Here is a 27,895-nt window from a genome sequence, read left to right on the forward strand (position 1 = left end):
TAAATTATGTTGCCCATTATAGTGGCAGGTGGATGTCAAGACCCAAAACATAATTTATTTCAGAAACATCCATCTAAATAAATATTCCTATTTTCTACTTTGATACTCAAAAGAATGTGACCATTTGTAACTCTTATACCCGTTTGCATCTTATCAAATCCACCTTGAAAGGGCAAAACGAATTCATGTCTCCTGCTTTTCTGCAGGAAAAAAATGCACAAGAAACATTTAGCAAGACAAATGTGTCTAGTTTCACTTCGCTAAACAAAAGTTCTTATTTATCAATCTGCTGTAATGATTAACAACATACAGAAAACACTCCTAAATAACATTTCCACTCTTTACCAACAAATTGGGGAAGGGGAGGAGAGAAGAAAAGAAAAGAAAATTGGGTTGGTGCTAAACCAATCCAATATTCATGGCTAAATAACTAACTTGATGCTGGCAGGGACTGTGGCAGCAGCTGAGCTCCCTGATCTCCTGGCCAGAAGAAAGGTTGCTGGGTGCCAGCTGAGATGGAGCGGAAAAGGAAAGAAAAAGAAGTATTAGGAAAAAAGACACATCTGTACTTCAGCAAGATGCCATGATAGAAATCAAAGTAATACCTCTGATGGTTTTCTGTCTTTATTCTTAGAGCATGAACTCCTTGGAGGCTGAGATCTAGAATGCTGGGACCAGGTTGATAAGCCTAGAAAACAGAAAACATAGCTGAGAATGTACATGCCCCAAATCCATACAAGATATTTAAACCAAATTTCAGTAAGTAAGAGTTTGGTTTTTTTATCTTTTAATAATGGACTGTTGGGTGATCCTGTGAAAATTACAGCTTTGATTTTGAAAAAATAAAAAATTCTACTGACATTCATTTTCCTTCAATTACGATGCTGATTTTGGCATTAACTTAGATATGTCTTATGGAAGTGACAATTATTTATATTTATACAGTATCAACCCAAACAAAACTGAATAAAAAAAATTAAAAATCAATCAATCAGTTTCTTGCCTGTTTCCAGGTTGCATTAATTTTCCCAACTCTTCTGGGATTAAACTCTAAAACAGTTCCAAATTTTAACTTCATGAATGCCAAAAAAAAAAGAAAACAAAAACATTCCAGGCAAAATTATAAATGTAATGAAATACTGAACAATCCTTATAATTGAAAGCTCAAAAATACCAAAATAAAACAGTAAAAAGATAGTAAAAACAGAAACAAGAATACTAATGCTTTGGAACTACTTTTATAAAAGAAATTAATTAACCATCTTCTGTATAGATATTATTATAAAGAAATTTTCTTTTCTTACGCCATTTATTTCACAGTTAATTAAAAGTTCTAAATCTAGTGTACTGAAAAAGGCAAAATTGCAGACACTCATACTGGGGCTTTGTAACAATTGAACATGTCAATACATTGTCCTCTACAAATAATTGGAGTAGCTACAGAAACCAGAAAACACTGATGACATTGGAACTAAAAATAAAAGATTTTTTTCACAATCTAGAGCCATAGATTCTTGACAAGTGTATCTTGCCTTTTTATGTACACTGAGAGCATACACACCAAAGGCAAATTCCTTGTCTTTCTAATCACACTTGGCCAATAAAGAATTCTATTCTATTCTATTTATAGGATATATATTTGAAGCACCTTTCATCCATGAATACAGGTAGACTTGGATTTACAACTACAATTAAAACTGGTATTTCAGTCGTTGAGCAGAGCAGATGCCATATAATTTCTTCACTCACCAAGCATAATCCCAGCAATTTCAATTGCAATTGTTAAGTAATCTCCCCGTTATTAAGCAAAAGAGCTTAATAATAAAAATACAATAAAAAACTCTGGCTGGCAACTCTTTGGAAGTGAAAGGACGGCCTGCCAGAGGGTTTCAGCTCTGCAAGGACCTTAAATTTTCTCTGTAAGCAGCCCCTTTGTTCTCAAATGTTCCTACAACCCATTGAAGGGTATCCCCTTCCCTCCATGCACTGAGAATAAATTTTTCGTAGGACTGCAGGAATAAAGCTGAAATTTTCATGAACTCCTGCAACCTAATAAAGGATTTCAGCTCTCCTCCATCCTCTCTGCATTCTGCTGGCTTCTCCGTGACTTTCTGAGGAAGCAGATGGAAAAGACCACAAATGGCCATCACATGGTTGTGTTGGGCAGGGCATCACATGGCCAAAAATATGAACAAGTTGGCCCATGCCCAAAATGTGATCAAGTGACCAGAGGGAAGAAAAATAGCACAATGTTTTTACAATGGCCAGAAGTGCTTTTCATGCCATAAACACATTCTTAAATTAAGAGTCGTTAAAAAATGTAGTTGTAAGTCAAGAAGAATCTTTAACAACTGCTTGCTGAAAAACAGGCATTGATTTTTGACATAAGACGCTCTTGCGACCAATTTGATTTTGATGAGATTATTACTACTAGTCCTTGACTTATGACCATTTGTTTAGTGATCATTTGAAGTTACAACAGCACAGAAAAAAGTGACTTACAACTATTTTTCATACTTACAACCAATACAGCATCTCCATGGTCATATGATCAAAATTCAGATGCTTGACAACTGGTTCATATTTATGATGGTTGCAGTATCCCAGGATCATGTGATCACCTTTTGTGACCTTCTGACAAGCAAAGTCAATGGGGAAGACAGATTTACTTAACAACTATGTTACTAACTTAACAACTGCAGTGATTTTCTTAACAACTGTGGCAAGCTTGTCAAATGGGGCCAAGCTCACTTAACAACTGTCTTGCTCAGCAACAAACATTTTGGGCTCATTTGTGGTCATAAGTCAAGGACTAGCTATAAAACAGGTATCTCCCAAAATGCATTTGTTCACTGGGTTAATGAAACTGAAAATATTTCTTTCAAGCAACAACATCAAGCTCACTGAAGTCAAGGAAAATTTAGAAGTGAATGCACCTTGACAGTGAAGAACTACTTAAAGTCCAAACTCAGTGGAGGAAACACCATCATGGTAATTAACACCCAGCCAGTTCCAGTCATTAGATACCCAAATGGAATTGTTAACTAGACTCAACTACAACTAAGTGACTTGAATAGGAAGACCCCCCTAAAAAATAATGATAATGAATTGTATTCTTCATCCACGCCACACTATGTGGGCGTGGAATGTTTGTTCAAGTACATTAAACAGTTGAAAAGGAGAAAAGGTGTTGTAAGAATGCACTGAAGCTAATATATCATTATACCTTACTGAATACTAGAGACCAAACTTGCCTACAAAGAAAGGCCAAATGAAGAACAGAAAAGTGATATAGCAAGGCAAAGTATTACATGGCTAGAACATTTTTTTTAAAGCATCCAAAACAGGTAACAAAAAGAACTGGCACTGGCTAAGAGCAAGAAAATTGAAGTAAGGGCAGAAGGGCTAATTCTGGCTGCGTAAGACTAAGCTTTAAGAACAAATGCATACAAAGACAGTTTAGACAAGAAAGTAACACACAGCAAATGCTGCTTTTGCAAAGAAGCTGAAGTGGGCTACAGTTGCTTGCTGAAGTTTGCAAAGGACAATAAACTAACAAAGCAACAATAGTGCATTGAAATATTTGCGAGAAATACTATTAGCAAAGAACTGGTGGGACCACAAAACAGCCAAAAGTAATAGAAAATGAAAAAGCTAAAAACGCAGAGCTTGTCAGCTGGAAAGCTGACAGTCTGGGTTTGAGACCTAAGCGCCGCACAATGGGGTGAGCTCCCGTTCCTCCCTCAGCTCTAGCCCACCTAACAGTTCATAAGCATACAAATGAGAGTAATAGGTACCACTTCAGTAGGAAGGTGACAGCATTTCGTGCCCCTTTGAAAAATGTCTTTGGACAACACTGGCTCCCTGAGTCAAGAAACCGAGGTGAGCATTACGCTCTACAGTAAGACACGACTGGACAGGAAAAGCTTTATATCGTGTTTTTTTTAGTACCAATAGTATAATAGACACATTGGGTGCAATTCCAACTGGAGCACCATTTGAACACCATCAGCATTAACTAACTCAATTGCAAAAGGTGGCTTTATTGGGAAAAACTTGCATCCTGCAACAATATCTATAACACCATCAAACATCCACATCTGCCTATCGCAGTGATGGCGAACCTTTTTTGGCTCGCGTGCCACAAGTGGGGGGAGCGCAGGGGGGTTGAGTGCGGGTGTGCCGCACCAATAATGCAACGCGCGACCCCCCCAGTGTGCATGCGCGCACAACGCGCGACACCCCCCCATTTTTACATGCTTTTTTCGCCCTCCACAGGCTCCAGGGGCTTTATAGGAGCCTGGGGAGGACAAAAAGGGACCGTCCCTGAAGCCTTCGGAGCGCTTAAAACCACCCTCCGAGCAAACCAGAAGTGACTTCCGGGTTGCTCGGAGGGTGGTTTTAAGCGCTCCGAAGGCGTCAGGGAAGCCTCCGAACGGTCCCTGAAGCCTCCGGGGGGGCGGGGGGGCTCTTTTCACCCTCCCCAGGCTCCTATAAAGCCTCTGGAGCCTGGGAAAGGCGAAAAATAGCTTTTAAAATGGTGAATTCAGCTGGCCAGCGCGCACATGCGTGCTGGCCAGCTGACAGGGCAGCGCCTCGCGTGCCCTGACAAATGGCTCCGCATGCCACTTGTGGCACGCGTGCCATAGGTTCGCCATCACTGGCCTATCCTAAGTCCTTGGGAAGGACTCTAGGCAAACAAAAAATGCCAAATCCAGTTTGAACATCTGGCTGTGTGATGGACCATACAATAAAGTCATCTTCTCTTTTTCTCTGATTAATTTGTGCTTGGATTCCCCAGCAGGAACAATGAGGCAAAGTGGTGAAATTACCTGTTGAAATGTCAGGTAATGGGGGTTTACAGAAAATTGGTTATATTTGAAGATGGCAAATCAGAATTGACCAATAAACCTGAATCTTCTATATATACATTTTTAAAAAAGGAGGTTAATTGAAGGTTTCAGTTTTCTCTGGGTAATAAAAATTCTGCTTTTGGGGGACTAACAAACTCTAAAAAAAACTTTCTTGGGATTGTTTCAATGGTGTCTGGAAGCCATAATTTGCAATGAGAATATCCTAGCGTTATATTTCCTATGATTTGGCTGACAATTAAATATACTATCATTAGATATCAATGAAATTTACTTTTTGAATAAAATTAATTAAAAATACTTGCAAAAAGTAATGTTTTGCTACTATTAATTTATACCATGTGTGGCATTTCTCTAATAAAACTGTAAAATTAATGTACTTTTATATAATTTCATTTTTCATGCAGGAGCTTAGTCAGGTAGGGAAAAAAGTAGGGGAAAAGATTAGAATTCCATTCCCCACTTATAAATGCATACCATAACCGATTTTTTCTCAAGTTAATCAGTAAAATACAATAACTGGAAACAGAACTTTGCTTTGAGTAACTATTGTACCTCCATTAGACAGCAATTGCTGCAGCTAAATGTTTCCTATAACTGTTGATCATCATCTTGCAGGAATTTTAACCCATTTCTCCTTACAGAATAGCTTTATCTCAGGGATACTAGTGGGCTTCCCTTCCATGAACTACCTGCTTCAGGCAACATTTCTATTAGATTTAAGGTCCAGATTTGGACTTGGTCATTCCAAAACCATTAACGTTCTCCTGTTTTAACCATTACTTGATCATACAACTTGTCTGTTTTGGATCACTGTCTTGTTTAGTTATCCAAATCCTTTTAGGGAAAGATAGGAAGAATCAGATGATTGGAGGCTTAACAGACAATTTTGCAAGTTTTTTAGTAGAGTCAGTCACATCTGATCTAGGCTGGATGCCAGTTAAATAGAATCCATTGAGATGAACTAAGCAGGGTCTTGTGTTTTATCTGTATTTCATCCAAGCTTTTTAGCTTCAGGATTATTGTAACCTGCTCTCAATGGAGCAGGCTTTAGAGACAACCCAGAAACTACAGCTGCTCCAAAATGTGAAGGTTTGATTATTGATGGAACAGTCCCATCACAGGAAGGTAGTATCACTACAGAAACCACTGCACTGTTCAGCATAAAATACAATTTCAGAGCACTAAATCTATAATCACACTTGCCTGCCTGCCTGCCTGCAGGTAAGAACTTCATGAAAAGACCTGCTTCGTTTTCAGATGATATGGATGAAGGAACAACCATGGTATATCTAAATACCAACCTGAAAAATTATTCTGGAGCTTTGGACCCAAGACTGTTAAAAGAATGATCCTTGTTACATTTTCCCAGTGCACTTCACTCTGCTCCAAGATCCACATCAAGGCATCTCAAATGAGCTTTACAGATTATTCACTTACATGAACTTTTATCATCCATAAACCACTGAAATGTAGAATATATGGCACTTGCTTCATGCCTATAAAGGCACATTTAATAGCTACTTTATTTAAAGAAAAGCATCAGAAAGTAATATGTAGCAGAGGATTAGGAAAAAAAAACACCTATTAACCAGCCATAAACATTATATGCCTGCTGAATGTTTTACATTCTCTAAACTTTTGCAAGTCTTCTGTATATCCTGCTGTACATGTATTTTTCCAAAGAAAAAGGAGTAAAGGAAAAAGAGAAGATAGATTTAAACATTTTTTTAAAGGATTAAGTCTCCCATAAGCTGCCACAACATATCCGGTGTCCCAGAGAGCACAACCCAGCAACCAATATGTTATGCTGCGTGGCAGAAGATTAGCTCCAGCATGCCTAATGCAGAACACTGTTGTAAAACCAGCTGCTGAGCATCCAACTATGTCCTAGGTGTGCTCCAGGCTGCTACCATTTCATTAACACTTCAAAGCCAGAACACTCTTACAAACCATACACATTTTCCGTCAGTAAATACACTGCTTCTTATATGGCTAAATCTGCATCCCACAAGAGTTTGTAACATGCATGCATGCATGCCTAGCTGCTGCTCTGCTTCCTGTTAGTATTTCAATCTGCCTAAATCCTTTCAAGCATTCTATTTTGAGTGAGAGTTGGAACAATTGCTAGAAGGAATTTGTTGGAAAAACCACACAGCTGGAGCAAAAATGGAAATGATCTGAGCAACTAGCCCATCATCATAAAACCTTATTTCAACTCCCTGCTAATCCCATGCAGTGCAGGTTACAATGAGCCACATGCCAGGCATTCCACACAAAATTGCCTGCAACACAAACCATTCTAAACCTAAGCCTTTTGTTTTAATAGAATACATGACAAAAGTATGCTACAGATAATAACTGTTATTCTTCTTAAAGCAGAAATATCTGCAGATGTTTCTTACACTCTGTAGCAACCTTAATAGTCAAAGCAGACTGGGAAATCTCACATCTGCTGTGAAAGGCATTACTCTAATTGTACCCAGGAAGTTTTGTTTTGGTTGTCTTACCAAAGGGTTCCATTACTGAAAGGACAAAGAAAGAAAAAATTGACATTCACTCTCCCTTTCTTACCTAGTTCTTGACCTCCTATTCTGTTTCTGAACAGAAGTTTCTGAAAAGAATTAAAAAAGGAAAAAAGGAGATATGGGAAATACTATTTCTCATAGCATGATCTACTCACAGATCCTTTCACAGCACTAGATATCTAAAAAAGTGTTCTAACTAACATTATGCCTGGCATTTCTTTTGGTCAAATATTTCTACTAATGAAACACATATTGTCTGTTGGCATCCAGTTACATGTCATAGAAGACAAAAATCCACATGTTTAAAATCATATAGAGCTGGTGAAAGATTCAACTGTATTGCTTGGCACTTCAACCTTACTCAATTTGATAGCAATATTAACAGTAACCAAATAACCTCTTTCCTTAAGTCACATTTTTAACTCAATGAGATTTATCAACTTAAATTTCAACTCTCAATTATTTCTAAATTCAAAATATACTATATTGCCAAAAGTATTCGCTCACAACTGTGTCTGATTATGTGGATGGGTAAGCGAATACTTTTGGCAATGTAGTGTAATTGTAGAAAGCAGTTCTTAAAATAAGGAATATTTACATCATTATGCCCAGTTTCATTTCAGTTACAAGTACAATAAATGTCAAACAATGGTTTGAAAGTCATTGTGAGACTTTTAGGAAAATTGATTGATGGTTATATTTTGGTGTGAAACAAAACTTAAAAAGACTCTGGTTACAAAAATCAATGCAGAACCAACAGAAAATATACATAGTTTAGGATAGTAACATTGAGTCTTATGTGTCCTCAGAGTTTATTTGTTTGCTTGCAGACATTACACTCAAGTAACAAAGTATCTGCAACCAAACTCAGAAGAAATTATGGAGAAGCCCGGAGAAATAGGAAGTCTGTGGCAAAAAAATTGGATGTAAAATCTATATTCTCACCTTTATGAAGATTTCTAAAGCCATTTAGCTGTAGAAATGTTATGCATTCTCCACAGGAGTTGTGGAAGGGTCCAGGATTGGGTTATTCTCCCGTCCAACCTGCCCAAAGACCAAGTTAAATTTGAAGCCACACCTCTCTGCTTCCTGTGCCCAACTCCACTTTCAATTCAGTCTGGCACAAGAGAGACACCTTTTCTTTTGGTTCCTGGGAGTTGGACTAGTTTACCTCATTACTGGACTCTTTATCCTTCCCCACCTTTACCTCCCCCGGCCTTTCCTTTGGCAGTTGATATTCACCATTGGAGGTAGACAGTCGAAGGCACTGGTGGGTGGCCTGATTCAGCTCCCTAAAGGCCACGTGAAGCCCTAATAGGCGTTTCCCACCGCAGGGAGTAATGAAAGGCGGTTTTACAATTTAGAACCAGGATATTCTCAGGCGCTGCAAATGCCAGCTATACACCACCCCTGTGGCTGCACTGGCCTCTTCCTCTTCCCTTGTCTCAGGAGATGTAGCCGATAATCTCAAGGCTGAGGATAAAAGGGCTGAGTTTACCTTGCAAAAAACCTTTCAGCTGCATCCTGCAGCAAGACTTAAACAAATTAATGACTGCCACTCAGTTTCTTCAGATGCCACACTCAATGCAGTGAAGTATGCGTCCAAGGCCTTGGCGACTTCGTTGACCGCCAGACAGCTTTTGTGGCTTCACAACTGGCAGGCAGATGCCAAGTCTAAGTGGCGGCTGGCAGCCTCTCTCTATGTGGGGATCCAGTTGTGGGGAGTATACCTGGACCCCTTTCTTGTGGAAGACAATAAAAAGGTTTGGCCCAAGGTGACCAAGCCTTCGGACCAGAAGCTGGCCCCATACTACTGTAGACTTTCATTTTGATCGAAGGACCAGGAATTCCAGCAATCCAGGTATTTTCCATCTCGTAGTGATAGGCAACAGGATAGGCAGACAGGCAGGGCATATCCTCAAAATAGGTACAAATACCAGCCCCAGAGCATGAGGCCCTTTTGTGGGGGAAGGTGGTCACCCCTTCCGCAGAGGCAATTGATTTGGGAACAAATCCTCTGATTGGCGTTCGCCTCTCCTTGTTCACGGATGAGTAGGATTCCATTACCACTGACCAATGGATCCTAGACATGATTAAATTCAGCCTTTGTCTGGAATTTATCTCCCACCCCTCGAACAGGTTTTGGGTTTTCTCTTCTTCTAGGAATCCCGTCAAGCGGAATCTCATGAAGGTGGCCATTCAACACATCCTTGAGATTCAGGCTATTGAGCTGGCTCTCAAAGACCAGGAGGGATTGGGGTTCTATTCCAATTTGTTTGTGGTTACTAAAAGTTCGGGGGGGTGGAGAGCAATTTTAGACCTTAAAGTTTTGAATTCACACTTTGTATATAGAAGGTTCAAAATGGCCTCCTTGAAGACCATCCTTGCGTGGATTAGGCTAGGACACTTTATGGTCTTAGTGGACCTTACGGAGGCATACTTTCATATTTTCATCCTTTAGGAGCATAGGAAGTTTTTGAGGTTTTCCTATAGGGGCATATCACTACCAGTACACGGCTCTTCCCTTTGGCCTTGCTTCAGCTCCTCAGACCTTTACCAAGATTCTTGTCACCTTGGCTGCGCACCTACGATCAGTACCTATTCGAATTCAGTGTAATCTAGATGATATTTTAGTTCAGGCATCGTCATCCCAGCAGGCAGGGTCTCACCTAGCCTTAACCATTCGGGCCTTGTAGGAGCACAGGTTTTCCGTGAACTTTGCGAATAATAATTTGGTTTCTTCAAATAGGCTACACCACCTGGATCCTCTTATTGATGCAGCAGAGGGTAAGTTTTAACTGTCTCCCGAGCGTAGGGAGAGCATTATCCAGTTGGTTAGGTAGGTCCATAGGGAGCGGTCTGTTCTTGTTCTCCTTCTCTCCAAGCTGCTGGGGAAAATGATTTCCTACATCACTATAGTGCTGTGGGCTCGCCTCCACGCCTGGATGCTGCAGTGGCTGTTTCTTCCCCATCAACGCAACAGCACCAGTGACGCGTTGTTCAAGATCAAGGTGCCGTCCCAGGTCCTCTTGTCCCTGTGATGGTAGTTGTCATCGGCTTTTCAGAAGGGCTGTATTCAAGGATCCGCTGCGCCTCACTCTGACCACGGATGTGAGCCTCTTTGGCAGGAGAGCTCTGCTGGACTCTCAGCTGGCACAAGGTCAGTGGTCCCCAGCGGACTTAAAACACAATATCAACTGCTTAGAACTGAGAGCGGTCCACTTGGCTCTTAGACACTTCTTTTTTTATTGGTTTTTTCAAATATTTTGGGGAAAAGGGTACATAAGTATGGGAAAAAAATTTGACAGCTACATCATATGGAAGGTGGTGCCTCCTTGGGATCTTACATCTCTCTCTTATTTTATACATATCAAAATATCATTACTACATACACATTAGCAGTTTAGATTTCAAATTCTTTAACATCTTCAATCATTTATTACATCACTTCTAACCATTTCATTGTATTAACAATTGCAATGTACTTTTAATTCATTTCTATGACCTGAGCCTCATTGCTGCCTCCTCTCCCCTGTCTGTTGGCAGAGCCATGGCCCCTCCCTCTTTCATATCTTGCGCACTGTCTCCTGTTGCGTGTAGAAGAGTTTTGTGTTTTTCCATGAAGGCTTCCGCCTCCACCACTGTATTATCACTCTACCTCCCTCCCAGAAAATTAACAACCCTTCTGGAATTAGTCATCTAAACCAGATATTTCTTTCATACAATTTTTTGGTTAAAGAGTAAAATTTCTTCCTCTTATCTCTTATTTTTTTTGGTATCTGTTTTAAAATGGTTATTTCTTTGTCCTTATATCTTAAAGGTTCCCCCCTTTGAACCCTTAGAATCTCATCTCTTGTAGGCTTTCTTTAAAAATTTAACGTGAACTTCCCGTGGAACATTGTGTGTTCTAGCATATGCTGAATTAATTCTATATATCAAATCAATATCCCACCCTAGCTGTTGTTTATCTCTTTTAATATAATCTGCTAACATTGTTGTCATAGTCTCTCTCAAATCTTCACTCTCCGCTTCAGCTATATTTTGAAATCTAAGAAAGACATCCTTTCAAAGTCCATTTTTTCCATATAGTTTTCAGTTCCAGCGTTTTGTTTTTGTAGAGCCTTCACCTCTTCTCTCATCCCCACAGCACCCTCCTCCAAGACGTCTATTTTCTGTCTATTTTGTGAAGTTTGTTGTTGATTTTCTCTGAGTTGTTCCTTTAAATCCGCCAGCTGCTTTTTAATTTCATCCTGTCCCTTTATAAGAGTCTGGAACATTTGTTGAAACGTTTCTTGAGACAGCTGTTCCCCCTCAGAAGTTTTAGGTTGTAAAAAAGAAGATAATTGTGTTTGTTGGGGAACAGGGCTTGAAACAGAGGATGTTGGAGCCTATGCCGATTTAGGGGGGGGGCTTCTTCGCAGGCATTGTGAAACTCAGAGAAAGTTATAAGTCTAGACAAAAATATGGCGTCTGTAGAAGGGCACCATCAGGCGAGATCCACAGGCAGGCAAAGTCCAATGTGGGATATTAGTCTCTTAGACACTTCTTGACACAGGTCACCGGCCGCCATGTGTTGACACTGACAGACAATGAAGCCTTCAAGTCTCACATAAATAAGCAAGGGGGGATCCACTCGGTGGCCCTGTGGCACGAGGCATTCAGACTGGGGACATGGGTGTAACATCATCTTCTGTCCCTGATGGCAGAACACATCTCCGGCATGGACAACGAGCAGGCAGACTGGCTCAACAGAGCCACTATTGATCATAGGGGGTGGCAATTTCAGGCCGGATCTTCTGGAGGTTCGCATAACCGCTCTTGGATCTTTTGCGTCACTGACCAACGCCCAGCTTCCCAGGTTCATCTCCTGGTTCCCAGCTCGGAGAGCAGAGGATGTGGACGCACTGCTCTGCCGGTGGCCGGAGGGTCTCCTTTACGCATTTCCACCCGTTCCCCTCATTTCCGGGGTCCTGAGGAGGGTGGTCACAGAGAGAGCAGAGGTAGTTATGGTGCACCCTTTTGGCCTCGCAGACCATGGTTTGTGGATCTATTGGACCTCTCAATACCCCCCCCCACTGGAGAAATCCCAAGGAGAAGGTCGTCCTGTGCCAGGGGGTCCTATTTCATCTGGAGCCGCAGTTACTCCAGTTGACTGCCTGGCACTTGAACGGGAACAACTGAGGGCGGCCAATTTCTTCGATGGGGTAATCGGAACAATTGAGGCATCACATAGGCAGTCCACCACACATATCTCTTAATGCCACGTGGTCCATCTTTACGAACTGGTTCAGGGGAGCGCACGTGGTCCCTGCCTCAGCCTCGGTTCCTCAGATATTAGAGTTCCTGCAGGATGGGTTGGAGAAAGGCCTTTCTCACAATACCATCTGTAGGCAGGTGGCAGCCCTCTTCACAGTACTAAGGGCCAAGGGGAACAGGCCCCTTGCTCAGCATCAGGTGATCAAACGGTTTCTCAAGGGGGACGCTAATCTCAGGCCATTAGTAGTCCACAGGTTCCCCACATGGGATCTGCCTCTGGTGCTGCAGGAGCTTACGGAGGAACCCTTTCAGCCATTGAGGACAGTTAGTATGCAATACCTCATGCTCAAGGTGGTGGCATGTTACCTCCGCCAGACGCATCTCGGATTTGAGTGCCTTGTCCTCAAGGGCTGATTTCTGTGTTTTTCATACGAATCGGGTTGTTCTTTGGACCCTTCCTTTCTGCCAAAAATTAATTCGTTCTTTCACAGGGTGCAGGAAGTGGTGCTGCTGATTTCTGCCTGGCCCCTTCAAGGGATAAGGAGCGTTCTTGGCATAGATTGGATGTCAGGCAAGCGCTGCGCATTTACCTTAGGCGTACCACTTCGTTCCATCGAACAGAGGCGCTGTTCGTCTCCTTTCGTTCTTCCTCCTTAGTGGCTAGGGTCACCACGTCAACCATTGGGCGTTGGATCAGGCCAGCTATTTCCAACGCCTATCAGCACGGGGCATTCCAGTGCCAGCCAGTCTTCCCAGGCTCTGTTTGAGGACATCTGTCGGGTGGCTATTTGAGCTTCGCCCTCGCCGTTCATTAAGCACTATTGACCTGATGCCTATGCCTCAGCTGAAGTCTCATTCAGTCAGAGAGTTTTGCAAAGGGTTTTGGAAGCTCAGCCTTCTCCTGCTTCTTAGTTCCCTCCCTTGGTAGGCAGCTTTGGTATCTCCCAATTCTGGACCATTCCACAAGCTTCTACAGAAAATAGCAGTTGGTCTTAACTGAACTGTATTTCTCGTAGGCTTGTGGAAGGGTCCAGGTCTCACCCTGATGTAGGTTCTGTAGGACTTAGGGGTAGTGAGTGAGGCTGGGGAGGCGGGGGCTTTTCCCTTCTGCCTTGTTTACAGGCTTTCTATGGAGCAGCAACCTTCGTTGAAAGTGAAGCCAGGCACAGGAAGCAGAGAGGCGTGACTTCAAATTTAACTCAGTCTCTAGGCAGATTGGACGTAAGAATAACCCAATCCTGGACCCTTCCAAGCCTACGAGAAATACAGTTCAGGTAAGACCAACTACTAGTCCCATCGTAGTTACCAATTACCAACTACCAATCTGCTTTCCATTGAGGACCTGTACACTGCACCAGTCAAAAAGTGGGCCGTGAAAATATTTACAGACTCCTTGCATCCTGGACATAGATTGTTTCAACTCCTACCCTCAAAATGACACTGTAGAGCACTGCACACGAAGACAAGACACAAGAACAGTTTTTTTCCCGAACACTATCACTCTGCTAAACAAATAATTCCCTCACCACTGTCAAACTATTGACTAAGGCTGCATTACTATTACTATTAGTTTTCTCATCATTCCTATCATCCATCTTCTCCCACTTATGACTGCAGGACTGTAACTTTGTTGCTTGTATCCTTACAATTTATATTGATATTGTTTCCTGATTGCTTATTTGTATCCTATGACTATCATTAGGTGTTATGATTCTTGACAAACGTACCTTGTCTTTTTATGTACACTGAGAGCATATGCACCAAAGACAAATTCCTTCTGTGTCCAATCCCACTTGGTGTCAGCATTCAGGGTTCAAACTCCAACAATAAAGAATTCTATTGTATTCTATTCTATTCTATTCTAATTCATAACTGCAATGGAATCAGCTCAAGGAGATGTGAAAAATTGGATAAAAGGAATCTTAACTTTCCTTCCTATAATATAGTTGAACAAGATCTGATAAAGCTGGAATCTTCAAAAGGTTAATAATGACCCTATTATTCTTTTCTGTTCCCACTGCAGGTTAATACACGACAGTTGCATAATTAGGTGGTAGATTGCTATCATTAATGACATTATCCAATTCTACTTAAGATACTGTAAGCCCCATTTCCACATCTTTTGTCATTCTGGAAGTAGAATGCTTGAGGCAAGCATAGGGGAAAGTGAGAGTTGCAATAGAACCTGAGCTTTTCTTCCTTTCTGAAAAATGCCATTGGGGTTTCATAATTTCAGTTATTAAAACTGAATAACGGCATCCTTGAAGGAATGGATTCACTACAGTGTGTTACAATAAAATATATGTCTTTAAGTTAAAATGTCCCAGTACGAGGCCTTCGGCCAAATTCCTTTACATGCAGTTCACTCTCAAACCATGCTAGGAGGCTCTTGGCTAATTAAGTTAACAAGAGCACTAACCCCTTTTCTCAAATACTGGAGGGTCTCATTCCATCTTTTTAGAAAAAAATAAGTTATCACTGCCATTAATAACTAAAAGAATTCCCCCATTTCCAAGAATTACTTCATAAATGTACTAAGGATTCCCACTGCCTATATCTTTGATGCTTCTGAAACACAATAATAATAATAATAATAATAATAATGATGATGATGATGATGATGATGATGATGATGAAGAAGAAGAAGAAGAAGAAGAAGAAGAAGAAGAAAAAGAAGAAGAAGAAGTAGTAGTAGTAGTAGTAGTAGTAGTTGTTTTCATGAGGGATTTCCAACAGATATTCATGTGAAAGTTCCAAACTATGAATTCAAGATACAATATGTTGGAATTACAGCTCTCAAAATTTCACAGAAGAACTACATGTATAGGAAATCTTCCCTTTTTAAAAGTAAAACTTTTAAAACTTTTCAAATCTCTGTTAATTTGATGTAGTAGTTAAGGCATCAGGCTAGAAACCAGATTTTGAGTTCTAGTGCTACCTTAGGCACAAAAACTGCCAGATGACCTTATCCAGAAAGACAATTAGGCACAAGCGAACAGAAAGTAAAAATGCAAAAATATGGTATAGTGTAGGGCCGTGATGGAGAACCTGTGGCATGCGGAGCCATTTCCTAGGGCATGCGAGGCGTTGCCCCTATCAGCTCCACTGTGCATGCCTGCGCTGGCCAGCTGATTTTCGCAAAGAATCGCTGAGAGGAGGAAAAGCCTCTCTTCTCAAAAGATTGCTGAGAGGAGGAAAGGGAGGATTCCCCACCACACTCAGCGCTGTTTTCGATGGGAGGCTTTCCCCCCCTCTCAGAGCAGTTTCCCTTCTCAAAAGATCGCTGAGAGGAGGAAAAGCCTCCCTTCTCAAAAGATCGCTGAGAGGAGGAAAGGGAGGATTCCCCACCACACTCAGTGCTGTTTTCGATGGGAGGCTTTCCCCCTTCTCAGAGCTGTTTTAAGATGCGAGGTCAAAAGGGGGGGATGTTGCAGGCATCCACAGGGCGAGTGCTGGGTGGGTCTCATGCACATGTGCTGTGGGTGGGTGGGAGGAGCATTGCATTATGGGTGTGGGCACGCGAATGCACGCGACAGCATGCACGCACACGATTTCGGCACCCGAGGAAAAAAAGGTTTACCATTGCTGGTGTAGGATTTAATAAAACCCTATATGGCTTTGCATGAAGTTACTTCAGAACTATCTCTTCCAACCAGAACTGACTAGAAATTCCTAATAATTCCTTATTTCTGTGAGAAATGGGATTCCGAAAATATTTTTTCCATTCCAGCATTATTAGTGTAGCATGAAATTAGGATTTAATTGAGTAAATTTTAAAGTTTATATTTAATGTGGATATCTTAGTAATTTTACCTTTTATATCAACTGTGAACATTTTAATTGTTGTAAATTACCATGAGTAAAAAAAAATGGATGGATAGATGGATGGAAGGAAGGAAGATTATGGCAGACTCAACACTTCTCAGGAGAAAGTTGAATAGCTGAATAGCTGAATATTTAGATGACTGGAAGTAACCTACATAAATCCAAATCTCATAACTGGTTGCAAACTCTATTAAAATGTGTTCCCCTGCTGTTATACTTCCATGTAAAATGAATGCTAAAACAGAATCTACAATTCAGAAAGTACACCAAACAACCTTATCTTGAATTGTTTACCAATCACATAAGCAACAAAGCAACAAAACAATTGACTTGGCTATATATATCAGCACATAATATGATTATAAAGTAAGATTCTACACATTTATTTTGTTATGATTTATATCATTGTGAGAACATAATTTTATGTATTTATTGTGTGGACTGAAATACACAAATTATCCTTTAATCTGAAATTCTTCTAATTCTGCCCACTTCAAACTGGGCAAAAATGGAAAGAAATGGCTGCTCCTTGAAGCCAAAAGGAAATTGAAGTATATATATTCTATATTATCCTTGGAACAAACTCAAAATAAAAGATAGAGCAAGCCAGTTGGGAACTAAATTTAAAATATAACTGCTATTTTCTTAATCAACATATAATCCTTCTTTGCATTATATATTGGTTGACCTCCAAACTACTAACTTAATAATCTTCGCAGCTGATTAATAGAATATTATAATTTGTATAATACCTGATATATAGTATTCTTCTGAACCTACTACATATTTATCAATGTAAATTATTTTAGTTACATACATCTGATTCATGTTATCTGAATTCAATATTAATTGGACCAACCTCCATAATTCTAATTATATAACTAATGTACATAATCCACGCTCCATCAAAAACTTAAACGCACATACACACCTACCTAACGATGTATCACAATGTAGAAAGCAATTTATAAAGAAAATATTAATTTCACACCCCTTTGTAAATTAAGACAACAATTTTTTCTCCATTACAAATATAACTTCCTAGTCTGAATCCAAAGGAGGCACTGTTCTTCAATGGTTCTCCACTTTCTTCCAAGGCCAATTCCAGTTGATGGCCTGCTATTTAACACCTACATGAAAATTCTGGGTGATATCACCCATCAGCATGTAATTAAGTATTATCAATAGGTTAATTTTACATCTCTCCCCTGGCTTTTCCAGTGGCTGGACTTTAGCTCAACCCTGATAAGACTGAATGGTTCTGGAGTTTTTCCCCCTCCCTTCCTCCAGATCTAGTAATGTTTCACATCGTAAATCAGATTACAGTCCCCACTGAGTAACCTGGAGGTTTTCTTGTACTCATGCTCCTTCTCATGGACAGATGGCAGCTGTGGACAGGAGAGCTTTTGCACAAATATATCTATTGCAACCACTGCTGGACTGGAAGGCACCACTCACTGTGAGCCTCATTTATCACCTCCTGAATCCTGTACTACACATACCAGAATCTTCATCTGGTCTTGAATACAAAGGCATATTATTTTTTTCTGAATAGGTTAATTTTACATCTCTCCCCTGGCTTTTCCAGTGGTTTTACATCTCTCCCTCTGGAATAGAAAGTTCCAGAACACTATGTACCTTGAAGGAAATTCCTAGGCATGACTTCTCTGAAAATCCGCTTGGAAATTCATCACCAGCTGTAAAGACTATAAACTTAATAATAATAAATAATAATAAATTTGGATTTATTAGCCGCTCCCTTTCCAAGTAGGACTCGGGGCGGCGTACAATGGAGCATAAAACATAAAAAATATATAACAACACCAAACGTACATACATACACAACACACATACATACACGGAGGAGGAAACAAATTACATCAATAGACAGTTAAAAATCAGCTTTAAAATACCCCAATTGTAAAAACCCAAAAAATTAATATTTAAGGACAATTTAAAAAACAGTTTGGAGGAATGGGAAAATTACGATTGCGATTAAGCCAGGCCGGATAATTGAAAGAGGTGGGTCTTCAGCTGTACACGGAAGGAGCGGAGATCGGAAGTAATCCTGATGTCGCGGGGGAGGTCATTCCACAGGGCTGGGCCCATCACAGAGAAGGCTCTGCTCCTGGGTGTCGCCCCCCGACACTGTTTGGCGGACGGCACCCGGAGAAGTCCCTCTCTGTGTGCGCGAATTGGTCGTAGGGATGTGTGGGGCAGGATGCGATCCTGCATATAACTAGGCCCTGTGCCATGGAGCGCTTTAAAGATCATAATCAAAACCTTGAAACGCACTCAGTAGACCACAGGCAGCCAGTGCAGCTCGCGCAGGAGAGGTGTTACAGGGGAGTATCTAGTCCTCCCCATAATCACCCGCGCGGCCGCGTTCTGGACCAACTGTAGTCTCCGAGTGCATCTCAAGGGAAGCCCCATGTAGAGAGCATTGCAGTAATCCAGGCGAGACGTCACTAGCGCATGGGTGACTGTGCGTAGGGCATCCCGGTCCAATAAGGGGCGCAATTGGCGCATCAGGCGGACCTGATGGAACGCCCCCCTTGCCACGGCTGTTACATGGTTGTCCATGGACAGCCGGGCATCCAGGAGGACGCCCAAATTGCGCACCTGTTCCATGGGGGCTAGTTGGACGCCCCCGATGGCCAGAGATGGAAGCACCTGGTTGAACCGGGAGGCCGGAAGCCACAGCCACTCCGTCTTGGAAGGGTTGAGTTTTAGTCAGTTGCCATCCATCCAGACCCGTACGGCCTCCAGACACCGGGACATCATTTCGACGGCCTCATTGGGGCGGTTCGGAGTGGAAATGTATAGCTGAGTGTCATCAGCATACAGATGATATCCCATTCCAAAACCACGGATGATCTCGCCCAGCGGTTTCATATATGTGTTGAACAGGAGAGGCGAGAGCACCGATCCCTGTGGCACTCCACATGTGAGTGGCCTCCGGGTCGAACTCTGCTCCCCTGTCAACACACGTTGCGTCCGACCAGAGAGGTAGGAGCCAAACCACCGTAAAACGGTGCCCCTGACTCCCAGCCCCTCTAGCCGGTGCAACAGGATACCATGGTCGATGGTATCGAACGCCGCCGAGAGATCTAATAGGACCAGGATAGAGGAACAACCCCTATCTCTGGCCCTCCAGAGATCATCAACCAATGCGACCAAGGCCGTCTCCGTGCTGTGCCCGGGTCGGAAGCCGGACTGGCGCGGGTCTAGATAATCATTTTCCTCCAGGTGACGTGGGAACTGCTGTGCTACCACACTCTCTACAACCTTCGCTAAAAAGGAAGGTTGGAGACTGGACGATAATTGACTAGGTCCGTTGGGTCCAGGGAAGGCTTCTTGAGCAGGGGCCTCACCACCGCCTCTTTCAAGGCGGCCGGTAGAGACCCCTCACCCAACGAGGCGTTCACCAGGCCCAGGAGCCAGTCGCGCGTAACCTCCCAGGATGCCAGTACAAGCCAGGAGGGACACGGGTCCACTAAACATGTGGTGGGTCGCAGACGTCCACGCAACCTGTCCAAATCCTCGATGGCAACCGAGTCAAACTCCTCCCAAAGCGGTCCCTCAAGACTCGCAACGGGCGTCTCTACTGAACCACTGAAAGGGGTCCATCCCATCCGGATTTGAGCGACTTTGTCCTGTAGATAATTCCCAAACTCCTCTGCTCTGCCCTGTAGTGGGGCTTCCCGTGGTCTCTCAAACAAGAGGGAACGGGTCACCCGAAACAGGGCGGCAGGGCGGTTATCTGCAGACGCAATAAGAGCGGCGCAATGTTGACGTTTGGCCGCTCTTAATGCCACAAGGTACGTCTTCAAATAGGCTCGTGCCTGTGCTCGGTCAAATTCGGAGCGGGAGGATCTCCAACGACTCTCTAGGCGTCTCTTGTGGCGTTTCATCACCCTTAGCTCCTCGGTAAACCAAGGTGCCAGGGTGGTTCGTCGCCGCAGTAGAGGCCGCAAAGGCGCCACCCGGTCTAGGGCCCCGGTAGTCGCACTATTCCATGCGACTACCAGGTCCTCCACTCGGGGGCGGGTCAGGTCCACAGGAGGTGGCCCAAGTTCCGTCTGGAACCTATCCGGTTCCATCAGGCGCTTGGGGCGGAACCATCTAATACCTTCCAGTTCCGCCTCCTCGTGGCGGGGGGTAGCACCAGGGAAGTCCAGCCGGAGAAGTGAGTGATCCGACCATGACAGGGGAATAGTGTCTAGATCCCCTATTCCCAGATCACTCGTCCACTGGCCCGAGACAAAAACAAGGTCCAGGGTGTGGCCTCCCTCGTGAGTAGGGCCCTGAATTAACTGGGTCAGGTCCATGGCTGTCATGGAAGCCATGAACTCCCGAATACTTGTCCAATATTCCAAGGCAGAAAAGTTTGTAACTCTAGTGCTTTTGATATTGTATTTTTGCTCCCTGGTGTGGGATGTATATTAGTTACTGCACATATAGGTCAATTCTGGAGTAGAAGATCATCTTGATTTGTGCGCAGAAATACTTCTAAAAACATATTTAATGAAATTTTTTCTCTGTCAATAAGTTCATTTGGGCAAGACAACTTATTTTTCCTAAATTCTTGCACTGAATTCTCCCAGGGAATCACTTATAAATTGATACTTCACATTAATGATAATTGATAATAAAGCTTCAAATGATCACTTGTAGAATGAAAATCAAGACTCATGAAAATCTATATCTCTCAAATATTAGTGAACTATTGATGAAAAGAAAAGAAAAAAATGCTGAAGAAAAATTATAAATTTACAATTATACAATGAGAATTGAGAAACTATTCTAACAGATAAGATTTTCCTAAACATTTGGAACCATAACAGGGTTTTTGTTTCAAACATTTATTATTGTAGTGTGTAATAAACTCTTACAATGCCTTACTGGGGCATACCTTTTTAAAGTTCCTTGATTTTAGCAACCTTTTAGCAAACGCTACTCAGCTGATACAATGCAAAACACTTTTGTTATTTAAAGTATCACTTTAGAAATTGTGTAAATAAGCTCATACTCCTGGTGTGATCCCAGTACAACAAAAGGAAGCACTTACTGCCATTGTCGTCAGAATCTTCACTGCTGCTGGGAAGTCGACCTCGTTTCATGATCTTCCTGAGTAACAGCAGGCAGCCTGTGAAGCAATGTAATAAAAGTTAACCCACAGCAATAGTCATCAGGCTTTGATCAAAGAACAACTAGTCAGAAATGAAAACAAACAAAATTAAGCAGTATAAATATACCATACTTTTCGGAATATAAGATGCATCTTTTTCTCCCCTAAGAGAGTGTGAAAGTTTGGGTGTGTCTTATACACCGAATGTAGTCCCGCCCACCCACTAGCCCTCACCCTTTGGCCTTTACCTCCCAGTAATTTACCTCCTTGTAGCAAAAGGAGATAATGGGGCTTGCAAAGGCGACAATAGGCTATGGCAGCGATGGCGAACCTTTTTTGGCTCGCGTGCCATAAGTGGGGGGAGCGCAGGGGGGTCGTGTGCGGGCATGCCGCAGCATAATGCAATGCGCAACCCCCAGTGCGCATGTGCGCACTACAGGCGCGACCCCCCATTTTTACATGCTTTTTTCACCCTCCCCAGGCTGCAGAGGCTTTATAGGAGCCTGGGGAGGGCAAAAACAGCCTCCCCTGCCCCCCTGGACGCCTTCCTGAGGCGTCAGGGAAGCCTCCGTACGGTCCCTGAAGCCTTCGGAGCGCTCAAAATGATCCTCTGAGCTTCCGGTTTGCTCGGAGGTTCGTTTTGAGCGCTCCGAAGGCATCAGGGAAGCTCATGAAGCCTCCGGAGGGCCTCCTGGGAGGGGTGGGGAGGCTCATTTTGCCCTCCCCAGGCTGCTATAAAGCCTCTGGAGCCTGGGGAGGGTGAAAAATGGCTTTAAAAAAGGGTGAACTCAGCTGGCCAGCGCGCACATTCGCGCTGGCCAGCTGACAAGGCAGAGCCTCACGTGCCCTGACAAATGTCTCTGCATGCCACCTGTGGCACGCGTGCCATAGGTTCGCCATCACTGGGCTATGGCAATCCCTGCAGCCTGAAACAGCTGATCATCCCATGCTTAAACTGAAAATGAAAGTGAAACTTGCTGTTTGCTGCAAGGAGGTAAGTCAATAACTATAAATGCCTATAGAATGTTCAAATTATTAGACTTATTTTTTAAAGAGTGCTTTATTATTGTTCTAGACAACTTACAAAATTAAGATGATTTTGAAAATAAATGCTTGATCTGAAGAAGCCCAGTGCTATTGTATCTTCTTTGAAATAGCAGAGAATGATGCATAATTCCAGAAAGCCACATCAATTTTAACAGCATCTGTACAAGTATAGTCTGAAATGTAACAGTCTATATCTTCTGTACTGTTTGTTGTTTGTTGCAAGGAGGTAAATTGCTGGGAGGCAGTGGCAAATTTTCCCCTTGTTTTCCTCCCCAAAAACTAGGTGCACCTTATACTTTGGAGCATCTTATACTCTGAAAAATACAGTAAGCAATAAATATCCAAACTCTATTTACATGCAACCACAAAAATTTCAGGAAAAATCACAAAAATCTCAAGCTTTTAGGCTGTTGTATATATATTTTATGCCTTTAATAGTAGCCAATTTATAGGAATTATAACAGAGCCTTCATAACCTTGCCTATATATGGCATCTAGCTCAAGTCTGAGACTTGAAGAACACAAAATTGATAATAAAAAGAAAACCCCATAAAGGAACCTTGACTTATTAACCTAAATTGAGTCCAGAATTAGTTGTAAATTGTTCCAATACCAAATCGAGGCATCATGTGACTGGACCCATTTTTTGTGGCAGTTATTAACACCAACTTGTTAAGAAAATCCATTTTGCCCAATGGGCTTTTTTTGCTGAAAACCTCAACAAAACCCTGTGTCAGGCCTGCAGCCATGTTCCTTTTGGATCTTCTTCTGTATATCCTTCTTCTGTATATTTGGTGCTTAATGCTTGTTCGTGTGCTGCTCTGATCAGTGCCTTGGTGGTGTCTTTTAGTTCATCCCGTCAGCCACAGGTACGATTTCTCAAGTCTCCCATCTCTGCTATCTGTCAATGGCACATCCCATGAAGGGTTTTGTCTTGCTGTAGGACTTCCTCTGCTTGATCTTTCTCCCAAATCTGCTGCTGACTCAACTTTCTCAATTTTGGATGCCAGTTTATTGAAAAATTTCTGGATTTCATCCAGGACGGTAGCTTTGACATTCAACATACCCCAACTGCCCTTTTCTATCCGTTGTAGTGTCTGGGTGCTGGACTTGGGATAGAAACCTCTAAACATTGTGAAGTCACATTCACAGCTTCCACACCTTTTTTGACCAGCATATATGTTGATAAAGTGGATTTATTCTTCTCACTGAGCTTGCTCTTCAGGACCTATATAATCCTTTGGTGGTACTTGGATGTTGCTGTCTTCCTTGCCTCCTCATTGTAGTTTCTGTGTTGGATACCAAGGTACTTATAGTTTATCTGTATGTATGCTATGTGATCAATTGATAGTACCACCCCATCAATCTAAACTACTTTCCCTCTCTCGACTACCATCTGGCTACAATTATCTAGTGCAGGGGTATCAAACTCCAGGCCCGAGGGCCGGATCTGGCCCACGGGATGCTTAGATCTGGCCCGCGGGGCCACCCTGGAAATAGCGAAGGACCGCTTGGGATGCTTCTGCCACTGAAAACAGAGCTCACAAGGGCCATGCATGCCGCCCCAAGCTCTGTTTTTGATGGCAGAGGGTTGTAAGAGGCCGTCACAGCTGAAAATGGAGCTCAGGAGCCCATTTTTGTTTGCAGAGTACTCGGGCCACTACAGGCACCCCCAACACAAGTGATGTCATGCTGGCCACGCCCACTCTGGTCATGCCCACTACGAGGTCAAACAGAACCCTGATGCAGCCCTCAATGAAATTGAGTGGGACACCCCTGATCTAATGCGAATGACATCCCAACGTCCTCAATGTAGATCCATGTCAAGTGGATCAGCGAATTGATGTCTTGTTCATTCTTTGCATTCTTTGATGTCATCCATGTATAGGAGGTATCTGGTATTAGCTCCACTCTTAAACGTACATCTTTATCCATCCTTTGTGATTATCTGGCTGAGGGGGTTTAGGCTCAAGCCAATAGAGAACAGCAGCAGAGACAGTGCATCATTTTGGTATATGCTGCACTTGCTAAACACTTCTGTGATCTGTCTTGAGTTGATTTCTAGTGTTGTCTTCCATAGTAGCATTGAGCTCTTGGGGTTCTTAGTGTCCTGTTGACATTGTATAGTGCTAGGCATTTACATGTGTGTTGCATTGAGTCATAGGCTTTCCTATATTCAATCCAGGCTGTGCTCGTAATGGTCTATCTAGATCTTGATTTTTAGGTGGCTGCTCTATGAGTGTTTTGAGCTTGTTGTTTCTAATGCCTTTCTGAGCTGTGTTCACGTACTGCCCCGTATGGTCCTGTAGTTTGCTATGTCTGATAAGTCTTTCCATGTTTTGAGGAGACAGGTTATTATTAGCTGGTAGTTGATTGGTGCCATTCTCTTTTGGAGGACTTTTATGATCAGCACTATCCTTCCTTAGTTTAGCCAGTCTGGATGGGAGCCTGCTGCTAGCAAGTCTGAGGTGCTAGGCATTCATGCACTGCTGTTATCTTCTTTATCCAGTAGTACTCTGGGATGGATGGTCCAACTCTTCATATGCTTAACCCACTATTGGATTGCTGCTACTATGTTGATGACTGGTTCCTTTTCTGGGAAATTGCTGTGGTCAGTTCTCAGGTCCAGCATCCACTTTGCACTGCTGTCATCTGTCTTCTCTTTCTCCCATATGTCTTTCCAATACAGTTCAGTTTCTGTTGTTAGTGGCTCTGCTATTACTGTGATATTGCACTGGAGAACAGGGCATTTACCTTCTTGGCCTTTGTTTCTCTAGTATATCTCCTTAGCCTGAGAAGCCAGCATCATAAGCTTTTGTTTAAAAATCTCAATGACTACAGATGGAGTCAGGCTCTGGTATTTTTTTCAGTACTAAGTGTTATCCCTAATCTTCACACCTTTCTGTAATTCTACAATCTGGCTAACCTTTCTCCCGAGTTGCCTTGATCTCTAACATTAACATTGGGAGTGGTGGGTGGGGTGTACTCTTGATTCTCTAGCCAAGCATTTCCAGGATTACAGCAGATGTAGTGTGTAACAGCTCATTGATCTGAGTTATCATGATAATAGGGATTGTTGTGAGGGCCCTGTTGACATCTTCTAACATATTATCTGATGGTACCTTTCTGCTGAGCCTTGGTAATTTGTCTCAAAGATTGATTGTAGCTAGTTTACCCATAATCTTACGCCCCATATCAGCAGCTTTGTAATAGAGAGGGTGGTGATGACATTCCAACTTCAGTTATTGGCTGCACATCCAGTTGTTCTTCCAGATCTTGATTATGGGATAGGTGTAGTTGGTCTAGCTCTTCCAACAGAGCAAATGATAGCGCTCTCTCCCTCTATATTATATATTATGTATGTATGTATGCATATATGTGATGTGTGTATGTGTGTGCATGATTTAAGTAGATACATTATGCTAGTATAATAGGTTTCCTGGAGTCACCCACTAGCCCACAGACTGCTAAGAGTTTAAAAATTAGTTTGGTACATAACATGACCTGCAGAAGTTTATATACTTAAAAAGGAATTACTTACGAAAAGTTACCTACACTTTGTATGACTGTGGAAGCCTCTCTATGGTGTTATACGGTTATCAGTTTCTAAAATAATTACTTCAATTAGGTTGTGCCGCCATGATAATCAACATTAAGTTTTTCAGTTATTTAGCTTTTTTTCAAACTTTGGGAATTGTACTACAATGACAAAACTGTTAAGTAATTAAGCTCCCCGTTAGAGCAAGTATGCAGAGAAGCGTAATGAGCGTGATATGGAATAACACGCACAAACCAGCTTACAGAGACACTGAATAGTATAAAAATATAGAAGTTTGCTATGTAGAAATATAGAAGTATTCCGTGTCCGGTTAACAGTCCAAGTCATACACAGTTCAGTAATTCAGTTATCAAAAGAGTCAGTCTAACACACAAAGTATAGCTAACAGTAGCAAACCACAATACCTCAGAATACACCGACCAGCTTCTAACAAAACAGAGAGCTAACAGCCATTCTGGCTCCCTCTTATAGCTGCTTGAGGTAACAAACCAATTACATCTCTTAAGCATTTAAAGTAACAGTAAAGTAATCATAGCTTATATACATTGCCAAGCCAAGCCTAGGGTTACATCCCTAACAAAAACAATACACTGAGCAGTATGCTGAGCACCATTAATTGCTTCTGTGGAATAAAAAAAAAGTGCTTGGTTTTTTTTTCTTCTTAATTTAAATACAAAATAATCATGGCCTGTTAGCAAGTTAATAAGATATTTTAGCCCAAGGAAGAATCAAGGAAGATTCTGCAAAGTTAATGTAACATTTTGGTGCACCAATAAATAATGTACCTAAGAATATGCCAAACACTGATGCCAGTAAAGGAGAATATTTATAGCTCAGGATTGAAAATTATGTGACTTTCAGTTAATTACTGAAAACCACATATGGGTTAAGACAGAAAAATAATTCAAATTCCTAAACTCTAATAAGATTTCAGTTAACTTACTCTTCAACATGACTCAAACAATTGCTGAATAAAATAATAGGGGGAGAAATATCAAGTTCTAAAATATAAGAAACACAGAGCAGTATTCATTTCTTTCAATAATCACAATAAAAATATCCTTTAAATGTAGTGTGGGACTGTCAATTTGAAACAATAAACCTGAAAATACCATCATATTGATTTAATAACATTTACAATTACCAACTATTTTATCTCTTTATTACAAGACCCTAAAAGAACAAGTGTTGTTTCTACAACATGAAAATCTGTCTCATGCCTCATCTCATGTATTTGCAGGACCGCCTTTCCTTAAGGACATCTATCTGTCCTATCGGGTTAGTCAAGGTGGACACGCTCCTAATTCCTTTCCTTAAATATTGGCATCTAATGAGAACTAGGATATGTACTTCTCCATGGCAGCTCCTGCCCTATGGGACGCTCTTCCCCTGAGGTTATACACATATTTAAAATAAATAAATAAATAAATGTCTCATGTACTATTTCCGAAAGTTATGAATTTATTTCTTTATATAAGTCTTTCTCCTTGGCCATTTTGATGGATTCATTGCAACATTATCTTGGTTTCCCCTCATATAATAATCTAATAAACTGATAAAGGAAAGAAATTGATATTAGTAGCATGCTATAGACCAGTGATGGCGAACCTATGGCACGAGTGCCACAGGTGGCACGCGGATCCATTTGTCAGGGCACGTGAGGCGCTGCCCTGTCAGC

The 27,895-nt window shown here is 41.9% G+C and overlaps 1 protein-coding gene across 9 annotated transcripts in view; it reads right to left on the minus strand.

The window, feature by feature from the left end:
* The window catches only part of JADE1 (jade family PHD finger 1), a 165,716-nt gene that overhangs the window by 32,632 nt on the left and 105,189 nt on the right, over positions 1-27,895 (minus strand). For 7 of the 9 annotated variants that reach the window (XM_081959359.1, XM_081959357.1, XM_081959358.1 and 4 more), the window contains exons 2-4: positions 21,552-21,629; positions 606-688; positions 436-510 (exon numbers count right to left, since the gene is read on the minus strand). In XM_081959359.1, coding sequence (XP_081815485.1) covers positions 436-510; positions 606-688; positions 21,552-21,603 — 210 coding nt within the window. In that variant the 5' untranslated portion in view covers positions 21,604-21,629. The remainder of the gene's footprint in view (positions 1-435; positions 511-605; positions 689-21,551; positions 21,630-27,895) is intronic. The other 2 variants (XM_081959360.1, XM_081959362.1) reach the window with 1 other exon arrangement.

The sequence above is a fragment of the Natrix helvetica genome (assembly GCF_964273705.1).
Source record: "Natrix helvetica genome assembly, chromosome: 7".
NCBI classification, from domain to species: domain Eukaryota; kingdom Metazoa; phylum Chordata; class Lepidosauria; order Squamata; family Natricidae; genus Natrix; species Natrix helvetica.